At 40.8% G+C, this 19,554-nt stretch overlaps 3 protein-coding genes across 4 annotated transcripts in view; 2 read left to right on the forward strand and 1 right to left on the reverse strand.

The window, feature by feature from the left end:
* The window catches only part of LOC128704031 (streptococcal hemagglutinin), a 94,932-nt gene extending 80,595 nt beyond the window's left edge, over positions 1-14,337 (forward strand). For both annotated transcript variants that reach the window (XM_070099245.1, XM_070099244.1), the window contains exons 5-12: positions 3,904-4,086; positions 6,709-6,881; positions 9,009-9,144; positions 9,363-9,464; positions 9,586-9,840; positions 10,719-10,901; positions 11,148-11,254; positions 12,109-14,337. The gene's annotated coding sequence lies outside the window, so the exon portion shown is untranslated. The remainder of the gene's footprint in view (positions 1-3,903; positions 4,087-6,708; positions 6,882-9,008; positions 9,145-9,362; positions 9,465-9,585; positions 9,841-10,718; positions 10,902-11,147; positions 11,255-12,108) is intronic.
* LOC138854674 (piggyBac transposable element-derived protein 2-like) overlaps positions 1-16,957 on the forward strand; it is a 185,706-nt gene extending 168,749 nt beyond the window's left edge. The window contains exon 2 of the mRNA XM_070099249.1: positions 14,468-16,957. Within this exon, the coding sequence (XP_069955350.1) occupies positions 15,166-16,884 (1,719 nt within the window). The 5' untranslated portion in view covers positions 14,468-15,165 and the 3' untranslated portion in view covers positions 16,885-16,957. The remainder of the gene's footprint in view (positions 1-14,467) is intronic.
* A 1,005-nt stretch (positions 16,958-17,962) lies between these two features.
* On the reverse strand, positions 17,963-19,156 carry LOC128704034 (protein YIPF3-like). The gene has a single exon (XM_053798979.2). The coding sequence runs from the start codon at positions 18,997-18,999 to the stop codon at positions 18,313-18,315; it is 687 nt and encodes a 228-aa protein (XP_053654954.1). The 5' UTR covers positions 19,000-19,156; the 3' UTR covers positions 17,963-18,312.
* Between the last annotated feature and the right edge of the window lie 398 nt (positions 19,157-19,554).

The raw sequence follows: 19,554 nt of genomic DNA on the forward strand, positions 1-19,554 counted from the left end.
GGTCACCCAACACTAGAACAGTGGGTCACCCACCACTAGAACAGTGGGTCACCCACCACTAGAACAGTGGGTCACCCAGCACTAGAACAGTGGGTCACCCATCACTAGAACAGTGGGTCACCCACCACTAGAACAGTGGGTCACCCACCACTAGAACAGTGGGTCACCCACCACTAGAACAGTGGGTCACCCAGCACTAGAACAGTGGGTCACCCATCACTAGAACAGTGGGTCACCCACCACTAGAACAGTGGGTCACCCACCACTAGAACAGTGGGTCACCCAACACTAGAACAGTGGGTCACCCACCACTAGAACAGTGGGTCACCCACCACTAGAACAGTGGGTCACTCACCACTAGAACAGTGGGTCACCCAACACTAGAACAGTGGGTCACCCACCACTAGAACAGTGGGTCACCCAACACTAGAACAGTGGGTCACCCAACACTAGAACAGTGGGTCACCCAGCACTAGAACAGTGGGTCACCCAACACTAGAACAGTGGGTCACCCAGCACTAGAACAGTGGGTCACCCAACACTAGAACAGTGGGTCACCCAACACTAGAACAGTGGGTCACCCAACACTAGAACAGTGGGTCACCCAACACTAGAACAGTGGGTCACCCAACACTAGAACAGTGGGTCACCCAACACTAGAACAGTGGGTCACCCAACACTAGAACAGTGGGTCACCCAACACTAGAACAGTGGGTCACCCAACACTAGAACAGTGGGTCACCCAACACTAGAACAGTGGGTCTAACAACACTAGAACAGTGGGTCACCCAGCACTAGAACAGTGGGTCACCCAACACTAGAACAGTGGGTCACCCAGCACTAGAACAGTGGGTCACCCAACACTAGAACAGTGGGTCACCCAACACTAGAACAGTGGGTCACCCAACACTAGAACAGTGGGTCACCCAACACTAGAACAGTGGGTCACCCAACACTAGAACAGTGGGTCACCCAACACTAGAACAGTGGGTCACCCAGCACTAGAACAGTGGGTCACCCAACACTAGAACAGTGGGTCACCCAGCACTAGAACAGTGGGTCACCCACCACTAGAACAGTGGGTCACCCAACACTAGAACAGTGGGTCACCCACCACTAGAACAGTGGGTCACCCACCACTAGAACAGTGGGTCACCCAGCACTAGAACAGTGGGTCACCCAACACTAGAACAGTGGGTCACCCAGCACTAGAACAGTGGGTCACCCACCACTAGAACAGTGGGTCACCCACCACTAGAACAGTGGGTCACCCAGCACTAGAACAGTGGGTCACCCAACACTAGAACAGTGGGTCACCCAACACTAGAACAGTGGGTCACCCACCACTAGAACAGTGGGTCACCCACCACTAGAACAGTGGGTCACCCACCACTAGAACAGTGGGTCACCGAACACTAGAACAGTGGGAGTTACCCAGCACTAGAACAGTGGGTCACCCACCACTAGAACAGTGGGTCACCCAGCACTAGAACAGTGGGTCACCCAACACTAGAACAGTGGGTCACCCAACACTAGAACAGTGGGTCACCCACCACTAGAACAGTGGGTCACCCACCACTAGAACAGTGGGTCACCCACCACTAGAACAGTGGGTCACCCAACACTAGAACAGTGGGTCACCCAACACTAGAACAGTGGGTCACCCACCACTAGAACAGTGGGTCACCCACCACTAGAACAGTGGGTCACCCAGCACTAGAACAGTGGGTCACCCAACACTAGAACAGTGGGTCACCCACCACTAGAACAGTGGGTCACCGAACACTAGAACAGTGGGAGTTACCCAGCACTAGAACAGTGGGAGTTACCCAACACTAGAACAGTGGGAGTTACCCAGCACTAGAACAGTGGGAGTTACCCAGCACTAGAACAGTGGGAGTTACCCAGCACTAGAACAGTGGGAGTTACCCAGCACTAGAACAGTGGGAGTTACCCAGCACTAGAACAGTGGGAGTCATCCAAGACTAGAACAGTGGGAGTCACCCAACACTAGAGCAGTGGGAGTCCCCAGCACTAGAACAGTGGGTCACCCAACAGTAGAACAGTGGGTCACCCAACAGTAGAACAGTGGGGGGTCACCCAGCACTAGAACAGTGGGAGTTACCCAGCACTAGAACAGTGGGAGTCATCCAAGACTAGAACGTGGGAGTCACCCAACACTAGAGCAGTGGGAGTCCCCTGCACTAGAACAGTGGGTCACCCAGCACTAGAACAGTGGGTCACCCAGCACTAAAACAGTGGAAGTCACCCAACACTAAAACAGTGGGAGTCATCCAACACTAGTGGATGTCACCCAACACTAGAGTGGTGGGAGTTACCCAGCACTAAAACAGTGGGAGTCATCCAAGACTAGAACAGTGGGAGTTGCCCAACACTAGAGCAGTGGGAGTCCCCAGCACTAGAACAGTGGGTCATCCAACACTAGAACAGTGGGAGTCACCCAACACTAGAACATTGTATCACCCAACACTACCATTCAAGGGTCAGTCATTATACATTGTGTAGGTCATCTCATACCTGGGCAAGACACTACCATTCAGGGGACAATCATTATACATAGTGTAGGTCACGTCATACCAGGACAAGTCTCCTAACACCTGCTGGCCCTCTTATGTATCAGTAAATACTGTTGTGGGAACCAACTTAAACACATAAGGACCCCAATGCAATTAGTCATACTGATTGGTTTTACCCTAATGGAAATAACTGTGTGACTTTTTTTAGTTATCCTAGGTAATTTATTCTACGTATGATAATTGTACTTATGTATACCTGTGCCTCAGTAAACCTACTAACTACCATCCTGGTAACTAACCAACCCTAAGCTGACTGCAGCTAGTTCACTCTCCCGCCCCAACGCTCTCTTAATATGCTCTTCCTCACTCCAGCTCCTCATAGGACACTCACTTCCTCCCTCACTTCTGCTCCTCTGACTTGTGGCACAGTGGACAGAGCCTTTGGATGAACAGAAAGGGCCCTGGTTCGATTCCCTGGTGGGTCGAGTTTGGGCAAGTCTTCTTGCACCTGCTGTCCATGTTCACTTAACAGTATTGCATAGCACCTGGGAATGAGAGGAAATTAGCTTTGCTTCCAAGAAAAAAAATAGCTCCAGTTCCTTGGTTCAAAAGCCCTTCATCAGTATTAACCCCTTCATGGGGAGTCCTGTCAGGGGCTCTGGATCAGAGGAATCAAAACTCTTCTCCCCTTCCTTGGATCAGATTAAAATACCCCAATATCCCTCACATTTTTTCCCTCATTGGGGATATTTCCACTTTTTGTGAATATAACCAGGAATGCTGTGATAGCTAATTAGGTCTTCAGCCACTTGCAGCAGCAGCCTAGCTGATCAGGCAGTCAGAAATTAATTTTGGCCTTAGGCCGTCTCGGTAAAGTTCCTCTCTCAGTTGTCTTTTTCACCGCCCCAAAACCTTTGAAAGTGGTTACAAGTATGTCACCTTTGGGACTGAAGATTTAGCTAAGATACATTCTGCAGATTACACAGTGTGAATTGTGCTGTTTCTAGAACAAGCTTCAACTACGTTCTACTTTTGCTGAGTGGTCGACACGGGTTTAGTGCTTTGCATAAATATACAGTAATAGTAATTGATACAACTTAGTGGGATAAAGCTGAGACCATGATATTTACTGTGAGATGAAATAAAGATAAGCAAGTTGAAGGAATGTATTGAATGTTGATGTGCCTGCCCATGGGGTCAGCAGGTCAAGGTCAGTAAGTTTATTTAGGTACAGGTACACATAAGTATAATTATCATACATAGTGTAAATTACATAATCTAAGATAACCCCAAAATAGTCAAAGTGACTCATGTCCATTGGGGTCCTTACAGTTCCTTGTGAAACTGAACAGTTATTGTTTTACAGAACAACTTCATGAAGCTGCTGGCACTGCAGGACCGTCTGAGTAGCAGCAGCAGTGGAGACCATGATAGCAGCAGTAGCAGAGGTCCACGGTGTGAGTTGGTGCGTCCTGGTAGATACTTACTCAAGGAGGGAGAACTTCTTAAACTCTGCCGCAGGGAGATGCAACCCAGGTATTTCATCCTGGTATGTGATGACTTGCTCCTTGAATCTGTGTAATTACCTGTTTATGGTGACAGGGATAGAAATATTCATGGTGTTCCCTCTTTGTAATTTAGTTTGCAATTGCCAATAAACCCCTGGCTGCCTTCAAGAGAGAGCTGGACAGATACCTAAAGTCAGTGCCGGATCAGCCGGGCTGTGGCTCGTACGTCGGACTGCGTGCGGCCAGCAGTAACAGCCTAGTTGATCAGGCCCTGATCCATCGGGAGGCCTGGTCATGGACCGGGCCGCGGGGGCGTTGATCCCCGGAATAACCTCCAGGTATCCAGGTATAGTATCAAAAGTCCTGTACTAGCATCAAGGCATGATGATGTTCACTCACTCATGGAAAGACAGTAAGAGCAAGAGTAACACTGAATGCTTTTTCTTTAGATCATCAATCTGTGGGAGGAACTGTCAGTATCTTAAAAATAAGTATCTTAAATACACAGTACTACTTTCAGCTATTTATCAAACTAGGAATGACTTGATATTATATCACAATATTTATGTTTATGTGGCTTAAAAGAATGTAATGTATAATAATTTATGTATGGAACTGATTCTAGTTGAATGAACTATGATGTTTGGTAACATCCTCACTCCGAAGGGATGTTTTCTCTTAATCTGTAAAGGAAACTGTAGCACTCTTTTGTTAAAATATTATACATTACTTTGTATTTTTATCTGTATGATTTAAATAGAACTACAACTTCGTTATTCAATGTTTTGAACATAAAAGTTAATGACATTATCAGGTGTTACCGCTTTAACTACCATTTACTATCATGATCAACTTGCTGCTATTGTCAGTTATTTTCTGTCAATATCATAATAAAACCAAAACAAAACTAAATAAATTAGACCTATTCCTCAAACCATATCAGTAATTAGTTCTAAGACACACGTCACAATACAGAAATAATCACAAAATAATAATAATACACGTATAATATAGTGGAGGTGGGAATGTTCAGGAATGATCTGAGGACAGGGAGGGGCTTGTCAAGTTCTTCAATTAGAGAACACTTCACCACAAGGGGTTCCCTTGAAAGAAGAGTACTTGTGTATTCTACAGTGCGTCTGTGGTGGGCGAGTGGGGGTACTCACATATTTGTGGTTGCAGGGTTCATCTTAGTTCTTGGCCTCTTATTTATCTCTTAACAGATTCTCTCCACCTCCGTAGCCTTGTACAAGGGCATTATCATACCTACTTCTAAAACTATGTATGGAGTCTATCTCCACCACTTCCTTGTCAAGACATTCCAATTCCTGACAATCATGAGACTGAAAAACCCTGATAACCCTGTGGCTCCTGTGTCTAGCTTCCAGCTATGCCCCAAATGACCTGTTTCTGGCCTCTCAAACAGTTTATTTCTAATTACACTGTCAGTTCCTCTGGGTATTGTGAAAGTTATTATCATGTCTTCCCTGGTTTAAAATCTGTCTTCCAGTGTTACTAGATTCAGTTCTATTAGCCTTTCATAACTCGTACCCCTTAGCTCTGGAACTAGTCTTGTTGCATACTTCTGAAATTTTTCCAGCTTCTTAACATATCTCACACCAGATGTATGTGAAATTATATTATTTATTAACACATCGGCCATTTCCCACCAAGGTAGGGTGGCTCAAAAAAGAAAAACTTTTACCATCATTCACTCCATCACTGTATTATATCAAATGTATAATAAAGAATTATAAAGAAGATGAGTGTAATTTAAGTACATAGCATTAATTAGGTATGAATTCCTCTCCTACCAACTGTCTGATCATTTATGAACAAAACAGACTTTAAGGAACACTCAAGGCTTCTGCACTGAAATATTTATAAACTTGTGGAAATATTTGCAACCCAGCAACAAGGCTCAGTGAAAACCTTGAGAGCTTTTTGCCTCTCAGCTAGCACATGATCACATAACACAGGCATGACATGGCATAGCAGATTTATATAACATACTATCATGTTACTATTCTGAGTCAAGCTGCAGTCATGACTCAGAAAGAGATGACAGAATAGCATCACATTCCATATATTACGTACACAGTAATAATATTAGTAATAAGGCTACTACGTACTAATAATATGAGTTTCATGTGATAATCATGTGTCCACATAAGAAATTTGATAACAAACTTTGAAACCCCTTGACTTTGTCAAAGTTCAAAATTTTGGGTAGTGTCTATTTTACAAATCAAAGAGAAAGTGTGTCACCTGAACAAATGAAAATCCCAGGCCTAAGAACTTTTTCTGTAATAAAAAATATTTAGCCTCCAAAATATCATTACTCAGTTTCCCCTTTTTTAATGGGTAGCCTAACACTTGCCCATCAAAACTGGAAATGTTATGTAGGAAAAAGATCAAAGACAAGTCAGCTGGTCTTTTCAGTACTATCCTTTGTCCACTGCAATGTGACAGGAAGTTAGTACAGTATCATGGTTATATTTGTCGAACAGTACCAAAAGTATTATATACAAAGAACTACAATACGTGTACTGTATCTTAAAATAAATGTTTTTCAGATGTGTAGTTGTTGATATTTTTTCATCTTGTTTCAGGCTATTAGCTGCAAAAGATAAGAGACAGGTTTTAAAAAATATACATTTCAGTTATCAGATGTTCTCCTGTATACGAGCTTTGTCACCAGTGGCCCAGGTGGAGCACTCCGACTCAACTATGAACTTACCTTGGAAGGAATGAAAGTAGAGACACCAAAAGCTGAGGAATTTAAGAATGAGTTTAGTGTCATATCAACCTCACGTTCCTTTACCCTTCAAGCAAGGTAAGCATAAATAACAAAGGTAGGGGGACTAATAGATTGCAACTGTCTAGGGAGATATAAGGGAGGAAGATAGTGATAACAGTGTATAATTCTATGATGGAAGGAAAATGTAGAAGACATCATGGGGAACTGCTAAACCAATAGGGGGTCATACATTTCCTGGGAAGTGGGAGGCAATCCCCTCATTAGCACCTCCCTTGATTTGAAGTGGAGTTTAAAAGAATGTATCAAAGAGGGATTGAGAGGTAAGAATTGAACATATATCAGGCATATGTTTGTGCATTGAGTGGAGATAATGGATTACCGGACTTAAGTTTTGGAGGTTGGGAAGTACAGTGCCTGCACTGAAAATAGGTGGAAAGGTTGGAGCCTTGATAGGATATGGCCAATATTTAAAAGAAAGAACCCCCTCAAAAATATTTTTATGAGATTGCTCTTTTGTCATCTAATGTAGGATCTTCCTTGAATGGGAAATCTCATCTAAAATATATCATAGTGGTGAGTGTTGTAAAATTTTAAGATTCCCAAGATACCCACCTCAAGAATGACTACACGAGGCTACTGCTTCTCTGTTAAAAATTTTTACATGATGATCCCCACCTTCATTAAAGATTCTACATAGAGCAGTCTCATCAAGAGATTTCAGAGGGAAGGTACCAAAGTTGTACTGTAAATTGACAGTGTATCATCTTAGAAATTCGGATACGTACCTGTACATTTTTCTGCCATTCTGATATTCATTGAGACTAAGTATTAATGGTCTTATTATTAATGGTCTTATTATTAACACGCTCACGCAGGCATGCGTGAGCGTGTTTGATAGGAGTGAATGGAGACAAATGGTTTTTAATACTTGACATGCTGTTGGAGTGTGAGCAAAGTAACATTTATGAAGGGGTTCAGGGAAACCGGCAGACCGGACTTGAGTCCTGGAGATGGGAGTACAGTGCCTGCACTCTGAAGGAGGGGTGTTAATGTTGCAGTTTAAAAACTGTAGTGTAAAGCACCCTTCTGGCAAGACAGTGATGGAGTGAATGATGGTGAAAGTTTTTCTTTTTCGGGCCACCCTGCCTTGGTGGGAATCGGCCAGTGTGATAATAAAATAATAACTGCTAAATGAGCTACCATGGGCCCAAGGAAAGCTTCTAGTGCCAGCCAGCCCTTTGGTAAAGGGCTGAGAGAGAGGGGAAGATGTGCCTTTTTCAGTGATTCTGCAATATGTACGATACTAAAGCAGCAGGAGTCTGTAAAGGCTATAGCACCAGCCAGCGATGAAGTGTAATATTAACAGTGTAGCAAGTAAATTAAGTGATTAATTGATAAAAAAAATGGACAGCACAAAACTGACTCCTCCTTTGTTGTTGGAGGTATATAGGCTACTGACTAACACCGCCGCCTTTGCTGCCACCTTTACCACTACTGTGTAAGGCTTATCTTTCAGTGGCTTCTATACACTCAACAACAAACAACACACCACCACTCATGACATTCTTAATGCCATATTATATTCATTCTTGAGTATATATCATGTTTCTGTGTTATTGATGTTGTTTATTGTGTCATATTAGATGAATTGTGCTAGATAAATAAGCCATCCTAGGTAGTAGGTTGGTAGACAGCAACCGCCCAGGGAGGTACTACCGTCCTGCCAAGTGAGTGTAAAACGAAAGCCTGTAATTGTTTTACATGATGGTAGGGTTGCTGGTGTCTTTTGTCTGCCTCATAAACATGCAAGATTTCAGGTATGTCTTGCTACTTCTACTTACACTTAGGTTACAATACACATACATGTACAAGCATATATATACACACCCCTCTGGGTTTTCTGCTATTTTCTTTCTAGTTCTTGTCCTTGTTTATTTCCTCTTATTTCCATGGGGAAGTGGAACAGAATTCTTCCTCCGTAAGCTATGCGTGTTGTAAGAGGCGACTAAAATGCTGGGAGCAAGGGGCTAGTAACCCCTTCTCCTGTATATATTACTAAATGTGAAAGGAGAAACTTCTGTTTTTCCTTTTGGGCCACCCCGCCTCGGTGGGATACGGCCGATGTGTTGAAAGAAAAGATTTATATAACAGTTATAAATGTTTTAAGCAAAGTCACTGATTGTTGCAAAAATGTGTTCACAGCACGGCAGAAGAACGAGATGAATGGATAGTGGCACTACGTGAAGCAATAGAGGATAATGCCTCGCGCAGATCTACCTTCTTGCAGGCCAAGACATTTGTCTATCGGCAACCATCTACCTCTACACTTGGAAAACAGGTACAGTAATTTTAAAATATTCTTTAATGATGACAGTAGTAATAGTAAAATTACATTATAAATTTTAGAAAAAGCTTTCAAATCTAGGATTAATTTTGTTTCTCCTACCTGACTTTGTATAGATGAATTTCATGAAAGTTTTGAAAACTTCCTTATACAATAACAATAATTACTCATCCACTGTTCCTAATACAATACTAAAATTAAGTGCTTGACAGGCTCCTGTATGGATTCCCGACTACAGAGTAACAATGTGTCAGCAGTGCACAGCAGAATTCACTCTCACTTTCCGCAGACATCACTGTCGTGCTTGTGGCAAGGTACAATCTATAATGCGTGCTCACTTGAGAATTCTTTGAAATACAGTATAGTACCATGTATACTTTTATTATTTTTTCATATTATAGGGAAGCTTATCCAAAGATTTGTTGTTATTCATAGGTAGTATGCGATCACTGTTCGGCCAACCGTGCTCCTTTACAGTATAAAAAGAACCAGACAGCGCGAGTCTGTGATACCTGTTTTGAAATCCTTCAGAAAGATTTTGAGCACAGATATGAAGGCTCAGCAGTTCAGGAGGACCAGCAGGGAGACAAAATAAGACGAGTGTCCAGCCTCAAGGCTCAATTCAAGAAGGGGATCCGGGAAAGCAGTAGAAATCGCATCAAGAAGAGAGTTCCTGAGAGATTGATGGAGGTATGTGAGACTAATGCGATGAAAAATTTATTAGCTTTTGTCATTTTTCTAAACATACTTTTTTTTTTTTCAATAAACTGGCCGTATCCCACCAAGGCAGGGTGGCCCAAAAAAGAGAAACAAAAGTTTCTCCTGAACATACATGTGTACTGCTAACATACAGTATACAATATTGTATCTGCATGTCTGTACTGTATGTGAAGAGCTATACCTGTGCGTGTCATTCATCACAAGGTTTGGTGGTGCTTGATCCTCTGATGCTAACTTGGGTCCAAGAGCAATACTGTTCATATACTACAGTGGAACCTCAGTTTTTGTATGCCCTAATTGGAGACAATTCTTGGAAAAAAATTATCTATAAAATGTATTTTTTTTAATATTTTTGGGTGTCTGGAACAGATTAATTGGTTCTGTTCCAAACACCCAAAAATATTAACAAAAATTTTTTTATAGAGAATTTTCTCCAAGAATTGTCTCCAGGTAAACTAGGGTATATGAAAACCAAGGTTCCACCGTACTCTTGTGTAACATAAAGGATCTTAAACTGTGCAATAATAACTAAGCTCTCCATACGGAAGTGGAAAACGTAAAAGAATGCTTCCTCTGTAAGCCATGCATGATGTAAAAAGTGATTAAAATGCTGGGAGCGAGGGGCTAGTAACCCCTTCTCCTGTATAAATTACTAAATATAAAAGGAAACAAGGCAGGGTGACCTAAAAAGAAACAAAGTCAGAATGTATGGAAATACTGTACTGTAAGATGTTTTTGATAGGGAGTTGCTGTTCAGTAGTAATCCACTATTTGGCATGTGTGAAGACAAGGACCACTTGCATGTTTTATTCTGTATTTATCTTTACCTTATTTTTTCTACATTTCAGGTATGTGCTAGTGATGCTTCCTCTCAGATGTGCGGTTATCTCAGGATGATGGTCAGAAGATCGTGGCACAGAGGATGGTTCGTGCTCAAAGACCGAGTGTTGTACGAGTACCGAGCACCACAGGATGTGTGCGCTCTGCAGAGTCTGCCTGTACTCGGTTACATCGTTGAAGCCATGCAAAAGGTTGCATCACTCACTCCATCATTGTCTTGCCAGAGGCATGCCAGTCCTACAGTTTAAAACAGCTGCTGTAGCCTGTCAATCAGTGTTGTAACTTATATCAAGAATTTACAGTCTGTAATACTGACATTACATTTACTGAACACTGACATAGCCTGCAACATTGATGTTTCTTTTACTAAGCACTGACATAGCCTGTAATGCTAACATTGCTTTTACCAAGCATTGACAAAGTATTTATACTTTCAGGTGAGGGAGGAGGCAGATGGTGTGGATGCTTGTTTGACCTTCCAGTTGACCCACACCAACCAACCACCTCTTGTCTTCCATGCTGATACTCCACATCTGGCAAAGAAGTATGAATTATACATTCAATTTTTGTCTAAAAGTTATTTGAATGATTAAGAATTTTGATATCAAGCTTTGAAACCAGACACTTGAATTATGTGATAAAGCCCCTCAAGGGAGACTCCTTGATGCTGGTGAGGGGCTCTTAATCTAAGGAACTGGACCTGTCCTTCCCTTCCTTTAATCAAACCTGAATGCCTCCCATTCCCCAAGGCTCTAATGTGACCCCTACAGGTGTAGTGCTTCCCCACGAATGTAATAGGTAATAATACAGTATGTTTGCTCAAAGATCTATTGAGAGATTTTTATTATCATTATTATTACAGTATTATTATTTTTACAATCATGGGAGGAGAGCTAAATACACAAGGTTATATGTTGCTTGGGGAATGGAAGGCATTCAAGCTTGATTCAAAGAAGGAGAGTATTGATCCAAGTCCTGAGATCAAGATCCCCTCACCAGCATCAAGGAAGCTTCCCTGAGGGTCTATTAAGAGATACTCTACCATTAACTGAATTACAAAATATTATTGACTTTACCCTAAACAATTACTGTACTCTGTAATACTGTATTATCATCACACTCATGGGAAAGGACTGAACTCATAGGATCGTACAGTGCCTGGGGACTGGGAGGCATTTAGGACTGATGCAAAGAGAACACAGGTCCAATTCCTTGGATCAAAAGCCCCTAAAGGGGATCTACTAAGAGATACTCTTCCGTTAATTTAATATAACACTGGTAACTTTGCCCTAAGGAATTACTGTATAATACTATAAGAGTATGTAATAAATTGGACTATTTTTGAGGTATATACAGTGTTATATTTAATTGGAATACAGATTTACATTTTGTTTGCAGGTGGATACAAGCCATGAAGGAAGCTGTTGTTCTCACCTGACATGGTGTGAGCTGAGCTACTGTAATATAACCTTTCCTGTGCTCTCTGGAAGAGGCAAACCTCACATTCAACATTCATGATCTGAACCATCTGCTCAGGTTATGGTGAACTGTAGCTGCTGCTAGGCATGATTTTCCACAATATGGTACGCCTCAGGGTGTGGTGAATTGTAGCTGCTGCTGGACATGATTTTCCACAATATGGTACATCTCAGGGTGTGGTGAACTGTAGCTGCTGCTGGACGTAGGGTTGATATGTACCTGAGTGTGCTGCTCTTTATACATATTGAGGGTACAGGATTACCAATAATTCTTATCAGATGATCACCAAATGTCAGCTTAATTTTTATATTAAATGCTGAAGTGAAATTGGGGATCACATTATTGTGCTGGAAAGCATTCAAGTTTGTTGGTTAATGTAAACGTGTGTTCAATTTACATTGAGTTAGTCGATTAAACTTGAGTGACTTCATATAATTCATCAATGGCTCGACTTTTAAATCCTATCACTCTGCATGTAATTTTTTCTGTTAAGGAAGTGGAGCATAGTGTTTTTATTAATACACAAGCAACTGTCTTTGTTAATATAGCAAATTGAATAACCAGTATGATCACGAAAGATTTATGTAAATAATTGCTGCTTGCAGCCTCTGTTAGTTTGATTTAAACCCAGTTATCCAAACACTTACATGAAGCCATTTTAAGCTGTGCACCAGATTTTTTGGTATTCTTATAAATAACTTGTGCTCATAGTTGGACCAGTGAATTGGCTGGAGAAGCAGATTAATATTATTATTATTATTATTATGATGATGGAGCAGAGTTTCTCAAACTAAATCAGGTTCTTGAGTGCAGCAGCCAAGTACTGTATATCTTCTATGTCTTTCTGAGTCTGTGATGCGCATTCTTTTAACACCGCATTATTATTGAGATTACAAAAATATATAAATAAATATATATATAAGTATGAAATATATATATATAAATATATAAATTATACGTATATAATTTTTACATTGGTCAGTACATTGTGCATATTTTTCTAGGACTGACCTCTTGGAATGTTTGAAATAAGATAAGCCAGGAACATATAACTGTCCCCATCCCTTAAGTTGGGATTGTTTAGTTCAACCATTCTGATCCCTCATGTAGTGTGTTTTCTTCCCTTGACACTTGTTCCCAGTTTATACATATCCTGCACTGTGCCAACTTGTACAGTGAAGCAACCACTCTTATTAATATTGCTACATTGATGTTAAGAGCTAAACCTGTTTGATAGCAAACTTTACCTACTACCAAATATTACGCAAGTTTGCCCTTGGAGGTCTTTTATTTGTATAAAGTCGTAACACTATTTTTACCTTCCTAAGGTTCCAATGTACACAGTAATCTACTGTATGTCACCTATTCTGAGTTGAACTGTAGTATCTGCTTGCCTTGGAGTGAATGATGGTGAAAGTGTTTCTTTTTCAGGTCACCCAACCTCAGTGGGAGACAGCCACTGTGTTAGGAAAAAAAATTTATAATTTAATTTTTTTTTTTTAACACATTGGCCATCTACTGAGGTAGGGTGACTGAAAAAGAAGAAATATTTTTATCATCATTCACCCTCATTATCTTGCCAGAGGTGCACTGATACTATAGTTCAGATGCCCCTCCATACTGCAAATATCTCCACTGTACATGAAACTGAACTTAATGTTGTAGTTACAAAATATCTAAAATTATTTATATCTTCTAGATTATGATATTTATTGTGCTTTAAAAGAGTATTAGTGTTGGAATGGCCACATGGAGCGTACGTTGCCTTCCCATTGGTTAGACACTAAACAATCCAAACTCTGACACCAGTCTGTTTTACTTTTTTCATACTTTTGCTACTATTGTAAAATGTATATCTGAAATTTTTATGATGAATACTTTAGAATGAAGTATATTTTATCGTGTTTATTCAATCTAGAAACTAAGGAGAATGGTAGCTCATGTCCATACTCTAGATTTAGTGTAGGTGACTCCCAAGTTTGGAAAATATCAGCATTCAGCCTACCATCACAATCACATGCGACCAAAGTGCAAAAGGCATTCAGTCTTGGGGTCATTCTGTGTAACAAATCATCCTGTCTGTGTTGTTTTGTCTAGTCATGTACACCATTGTGTCCAAAACTTGAACCAACAAGAAGTATTTCTGTACATTTTGTTTTATTTCTACCTCTTGCCATTTATTATATTCATAGTGCCAAACTTGCAGGAATCATGCAACACCTGGGAAATGGTAAGTAATTAGATTTGATCTAAGGGGAAGGTAGCCCTAATACCTTAGATTAACCCTTTATCGGGGTGGGCCGAAATAATTCGGTATTAATTACGTGTTTTTGGCGCGTGTCATACTTCGCGCCCCGCGCAGCCAGCTTCCCGTTCTTTAGTTCCAACCAATCACAAGCCTTCCCTGAGTCTCTTCAGCTAAGTACAGTTCGCTTCTGCCGCCTTCCCATTGGTTGAGAGATCAAAATATAAACACTAGCGGCTTTGCTTCGAACACACGCGCATTTTTCCCTCCACCCTTGCTAATCTACTCTTGGATTATATATTCTACAATGTCGGTAAGTACTGATTGTTGTGTTTAGTGCTTACATGAATAGTTTAGGCATATTTTGATATATACCTAAAGTCCGTGTGAAGCATAATATGAGTGTAGCATGCAGTTGAAAAAAGTGCATGCATTTTAGTCCGAATTATTTCGGTATTGCGCGAGTTTCCGGGAATGTCCAATTTTAGTCAAATAAATATTTATAAAAAATTTTCAATTGCATATATGAACTCTGTAGTGGTCTGGATTTATACAGGAGGTTTCTATTGTCCTTCCAGTTCCATGAGAGGCTGTTTTATGGGGAGCAGTCGACCAGCAGGTCGAGGTATATCTGCGTTTCTGAAGACAGTGACTCAGAACCAGAGGTAGACGAACCAGAATTGCTGGATAGTGGTGATGAATACTTGCCAACGGATGCACAGGATGCAGAGATGTCAACTGATGATGAGGAAGAAAGGGAAGAAAGGCCAGCCAAAAAGCAGAAAGTAATGAGGAAAAAGAAAACTTTTAGGATTGAGGAATACCCGGATGAGGAAGAGATCCATGAGAATATTGCTCTTCAAGTTTCATCTGAGTGGACCGTAGATGACATTGAAAATGATCCTTTGCCGGCATATGAACATGAAAAGCCTCTTGCAATTAGGTCTCCATATGAGTATTTTCGTATGTTCGTTACTCCAGCCATGATAGATAACATAGTATATCAAACAAATTTGTATACAAGGCAACAAGACGTAAATAGTACTTTTTCAACAGATTCTGAAGAGATCATGAGGTTCATAGGTATTTTGTTGTTCATGGGTATTAATTCACTACCATCCCTCGAAGACTATTGGAAAGCTGGTTTTAGGAGCCAACAGGTTGCAGAGAGCATGGCGTCTAAGAGGTTTAGGTACCTTAGAAGTCATATTCATTTCAATGACAACACAAAAAAGGATAATGACAGATTCTACAAAGTAAGGCCTCTTTACACTGAACTAACTAATGCTTGCTTGAAAATTCCAGCTACACCCAAGCAATCTATTGATGAAGTCATGGTTGGTTTCAAGGGTAAAACTGCTGGAAACCTAAGGCAGTACATCAAAACAAAACCAGATAAGTGGGGTTTCAAACTTTTTTGTCGTGCAAGTCAAGATGGACTCATACATGATATACTCATGTATCAAGGCACAACAACTTTTGACACACATCCCATACAGCTGCCACAGGAAGAATGTAAACTTCCAATAAGTACAAAGATTGTTCTGGTACTTGCACAAACTATGAACAAGACAAACACATCAGCAATCTATGCTGACAATTTCTTTTCAAGTATGCCTTTGGTCAAGCTACTAAGAGATAAGTATAACTGCAGATACACTGGAACAGTACGTGACAATAGATGTGGTAAGCCACATCTGGTGCCTATCAAACAAATGGAAAAAAACAGTGTGGTCAGGGGCAATTTTTGCTTCAACAACAATGATGGTGTCCTTGTTGTACGATGGAAGGACACCAAAGTTGTGACTTTAGTGACAACTGATATTGGGGTCGAGCCCATGAGTCTTGTTGAGAGATACAACAAGGGTACAAAGAGGAAAGAGAAAATATCGTGCCCTGCAGTCATCAAGAACTATAATGCAAACATGGGAGGTATTGACAAAAGCAACATGTTGGTGCATCTCTACAAAACACCAATGAAATCAAAACGTTGGTACATGCGGCTATTTGCCTATATTATTGATCTTGCTGTTGTGAATGCATGGGTGCTTTATTGCCGTGATTCTCGAGCAATAAAGCAAAAGTGTATGCAACTGAAGTATTTCAGGAATTCTATCTCTGAAATTGCAAGGTCTAAAGGACAAAACCTTAGAGGGAGCAGCCTAAGAACAACTCCAAGACCTTCACCAACTAATTCACCATGTACTTCCAATGGTGTTGGCATAGTGAAACCTGGGAGGGGAACACGTGCAGAATTGCCTGATGACAGTGTTAGGAAAGACATGACTCTAATGCACTTTCCAATGGCAGGGCAAAGGCCGTTTACTTGCAAGTATTGCAGCACCTCGAAAAAAACGGTAACATCGTCATTCGTCTGTAGTGTATGCAAAGTAAATCTGTGCATAAAGACTGATAGAAATTGTTTCACAGACTTCCATCTTGCCAATTAGCAATATAGAATCATTGGTCTTCCAAATGAATCTCAGGAATATAGGGATTGAAACTTGCATCACTTTGCAATTTGGCATTGTTGATATTTGCTTCCTTTTTATATTTTTGTAAGTATTAAAAAATGTTTTGAGAAAAGTTCCATTTATGTTTTTTATATTGTCTGTTTGTATATTAAATTTAAAAAATTGTTTTGGTGTGTTTTATTAACAATTGCAAGTTTGCAACATAGAATTTTTTAATCACTTTGTCGGGGGCGGCCTAATATTTTCGGTCTTCGGAGATTGGCAATTGCTCGAAAACTAACCATCAGAAATCAATTTATATGGGATCAGTGACCTTGTATTGAGTTACTCTATCCACCATAGGGAGTTCAGTTCGAATTTCAAATTTTCGGACCAATTGCGCGATGAAGGGTTAAGAGCCCTTCACTGACACTAAAAGGGCCCTATTGTTCCTATCCTTGAAATTCTTTAGTGACATGTTCCTATATCAAATCTGTGAGCCATTGCTTACACAATGTATTCATTATTACCACAACCTTTATGTCATTAAGGTTATAATCGTAAACACTAATATCAGTGTTACACGAAGAGAAATTATGACTGGCAGCAAGGCGCCTTCCTTTAAGGGAATAAACTGGGTAGCCGATGAATCTGGACCATTTGAGGGAGGTTCCTTGGTGGTGAGGAGCTCTTGAGTCAAGGAATTTGACTATCACTTCTCCTTGGATCAAACCTGATTGCCTCCTCCCTCTTTCCAGGAGCTGTATGACCCCTACAGCTTTAAAGCTCCACTCCTTCACCATAATATAATAATTAAGCTGAAACCTTGCTACATTTATGAGGGAACACTAAACCCTACAGCACCTGGGAGAATGGAAGGCATTCAGGTTCAGTCCAATTCCTTAGACCAAGAGCCCCCTTACCTACATCTAGGAACCTCCTTTGAAGGGACACAGAACAGCCAACAAACGGTTGGTCACATTTCTGTATAATAACTATTATAATATGCATTAGCATGCTATTATTACGGTTTCCTTCAAGGGTGCTACACTCAAGAGTTAATAAAACAGTTCAATAACTTTCTTGCTTTATTCAGTGAAATAACTTTTTACATTTGCAGTAACAGCAACAAGGAACTTCTGGGAGCAATCTCTTGTGTTTCAACCTTTAATGGTGTTAAAATATTCACAAATTGCCTCTCACTTTCTTACATCAAGTAGTGGCCACATTCACTTTACTGCCTCGCCATCATTAACAGTAGCTGTGATATGCAGTGACCAAAACTATCCATTAATAAATTAGCGTTTGTTTATCCATTCACCTAACATCTACTGTAACCGACAATACATCTGTGGAAAATTGTCTGTATTCTACAATATGTACAAACTTTTCCTGCAGCAGGATACTTGATACTTTACATTTAATTTATAGGTCAAATTGTTTCCTCATACAAGCAAAATGTATGTAAATTAAGTGCATAAGATGAATGCTGGCTAGCGTGGAGCACATGAGCAGCCTCTGAGCAGGTCCTGGGGTCCTCGCCAAAATGATTATGACCAGTCTAGCAGTGGCAAGTCCCCCAAACACAGTGGTCAGAAAGAAAAACATGCTGTGACTGTTCTCCTGGTGCAGAACCTCTGCTGTAAGCAACACAAGGCAATGGCCAGTTAAGCTGTAGCCAGAGATTGACACTAACTGGGACAGGGTCAGGCACGTCTGGCAAAAGTAACCAAGAAAGAAAGCAACCAAGGAAAACCCTAACCAGTACCCAAGAGTTAATTTAGTGGCAATTAGTAGTTCTCCAACTAGTGTTCTAGCTGGACTATGAATACCATACAATAGGATCAGAGCAAGTGTGGTCACCACCCATACTGGACCTTTCATGTCAGAATGAACACGACGGAACTCAGGAAATACAACAGGTGGTGCCAGGGAAGATAATATTCTGTACGGGAGCTTATAGTTGGCCACGGAAAAGTAAGGCCATATAAATGAGCAAATGTTGTAGCAGTAATCAGTCATAGAGCCTTGCTTGGGTAGTAGCATCTCAAGGTCAGAGTCTATAGACTCAATAGTCACAATTGAGTGGCCTTTGTGCGACATGGTTACCATTACATTCAATGCATCCACTAACACAAGGATAACTTCACGATATGGTGAACTTTCTTAACTTGGAAATATAAATCCAAAGTTCAGAGAAATAAAATTAACTCAAAAAGAGCTTCATAGACATGAAAAAAGTACCATTATCTAAAGATTTCAATGTTACAGAAACTCGCTGCACCAGTCAGCAAGACACTGATAACACTCTGATGCTTGGTTGGAATTGGCTGCCACCAAGTCCTGCAACCACTCTAAAAATAACTCTCTATTCTTCTTGAGAACAAGAAACTGACCAAGAACTACATAAGCTTTATCAAAGCCTCGATTCTCTAGTCTCCTGCCCAGAACTTCTCCAATACCAGCCAGTTCTGTCACAGGCTTATCTCCCATAGGCTCGGCAACAAAGAGCGTGTGCTTCTGAGATGTTGTCGCCATTATTCTGACAGCTCATCAATCCTCACTCAACACTATTCATTAACTGAATGGTTGCCATTGTTCCACACCTGCAAATGCACAAACACAAAAATGATAAATTATTCCTCATTCAACATGACCATACTAATA

The sequence above is a fragment of the Cherax quadricarinatus genome, chromosome 66 (assembly GCF_038502225.1).
Source record: "Cherax quadricarinatus isolate ZL_2023a chromosome 66, ASM3850222v1, whole genome shotgun sequence".
Taxonomy (NCBI): Eukaryota; Metazoa; Arthropoda; class Malacostraca; order Decapoda; family Parastacidae; genus Cherax; species Cherax quadricarinatus.

Bases quoted from the DNA above. Each gene is read 5' to 3' on its own strand.
- LOC128704034 (XM_053798979.2), bottom strand. From the start codon at position 18,999: ATGGTAACCATGTCGCACAAAGGCCACTCAATTGTGACTATTGAGTCT.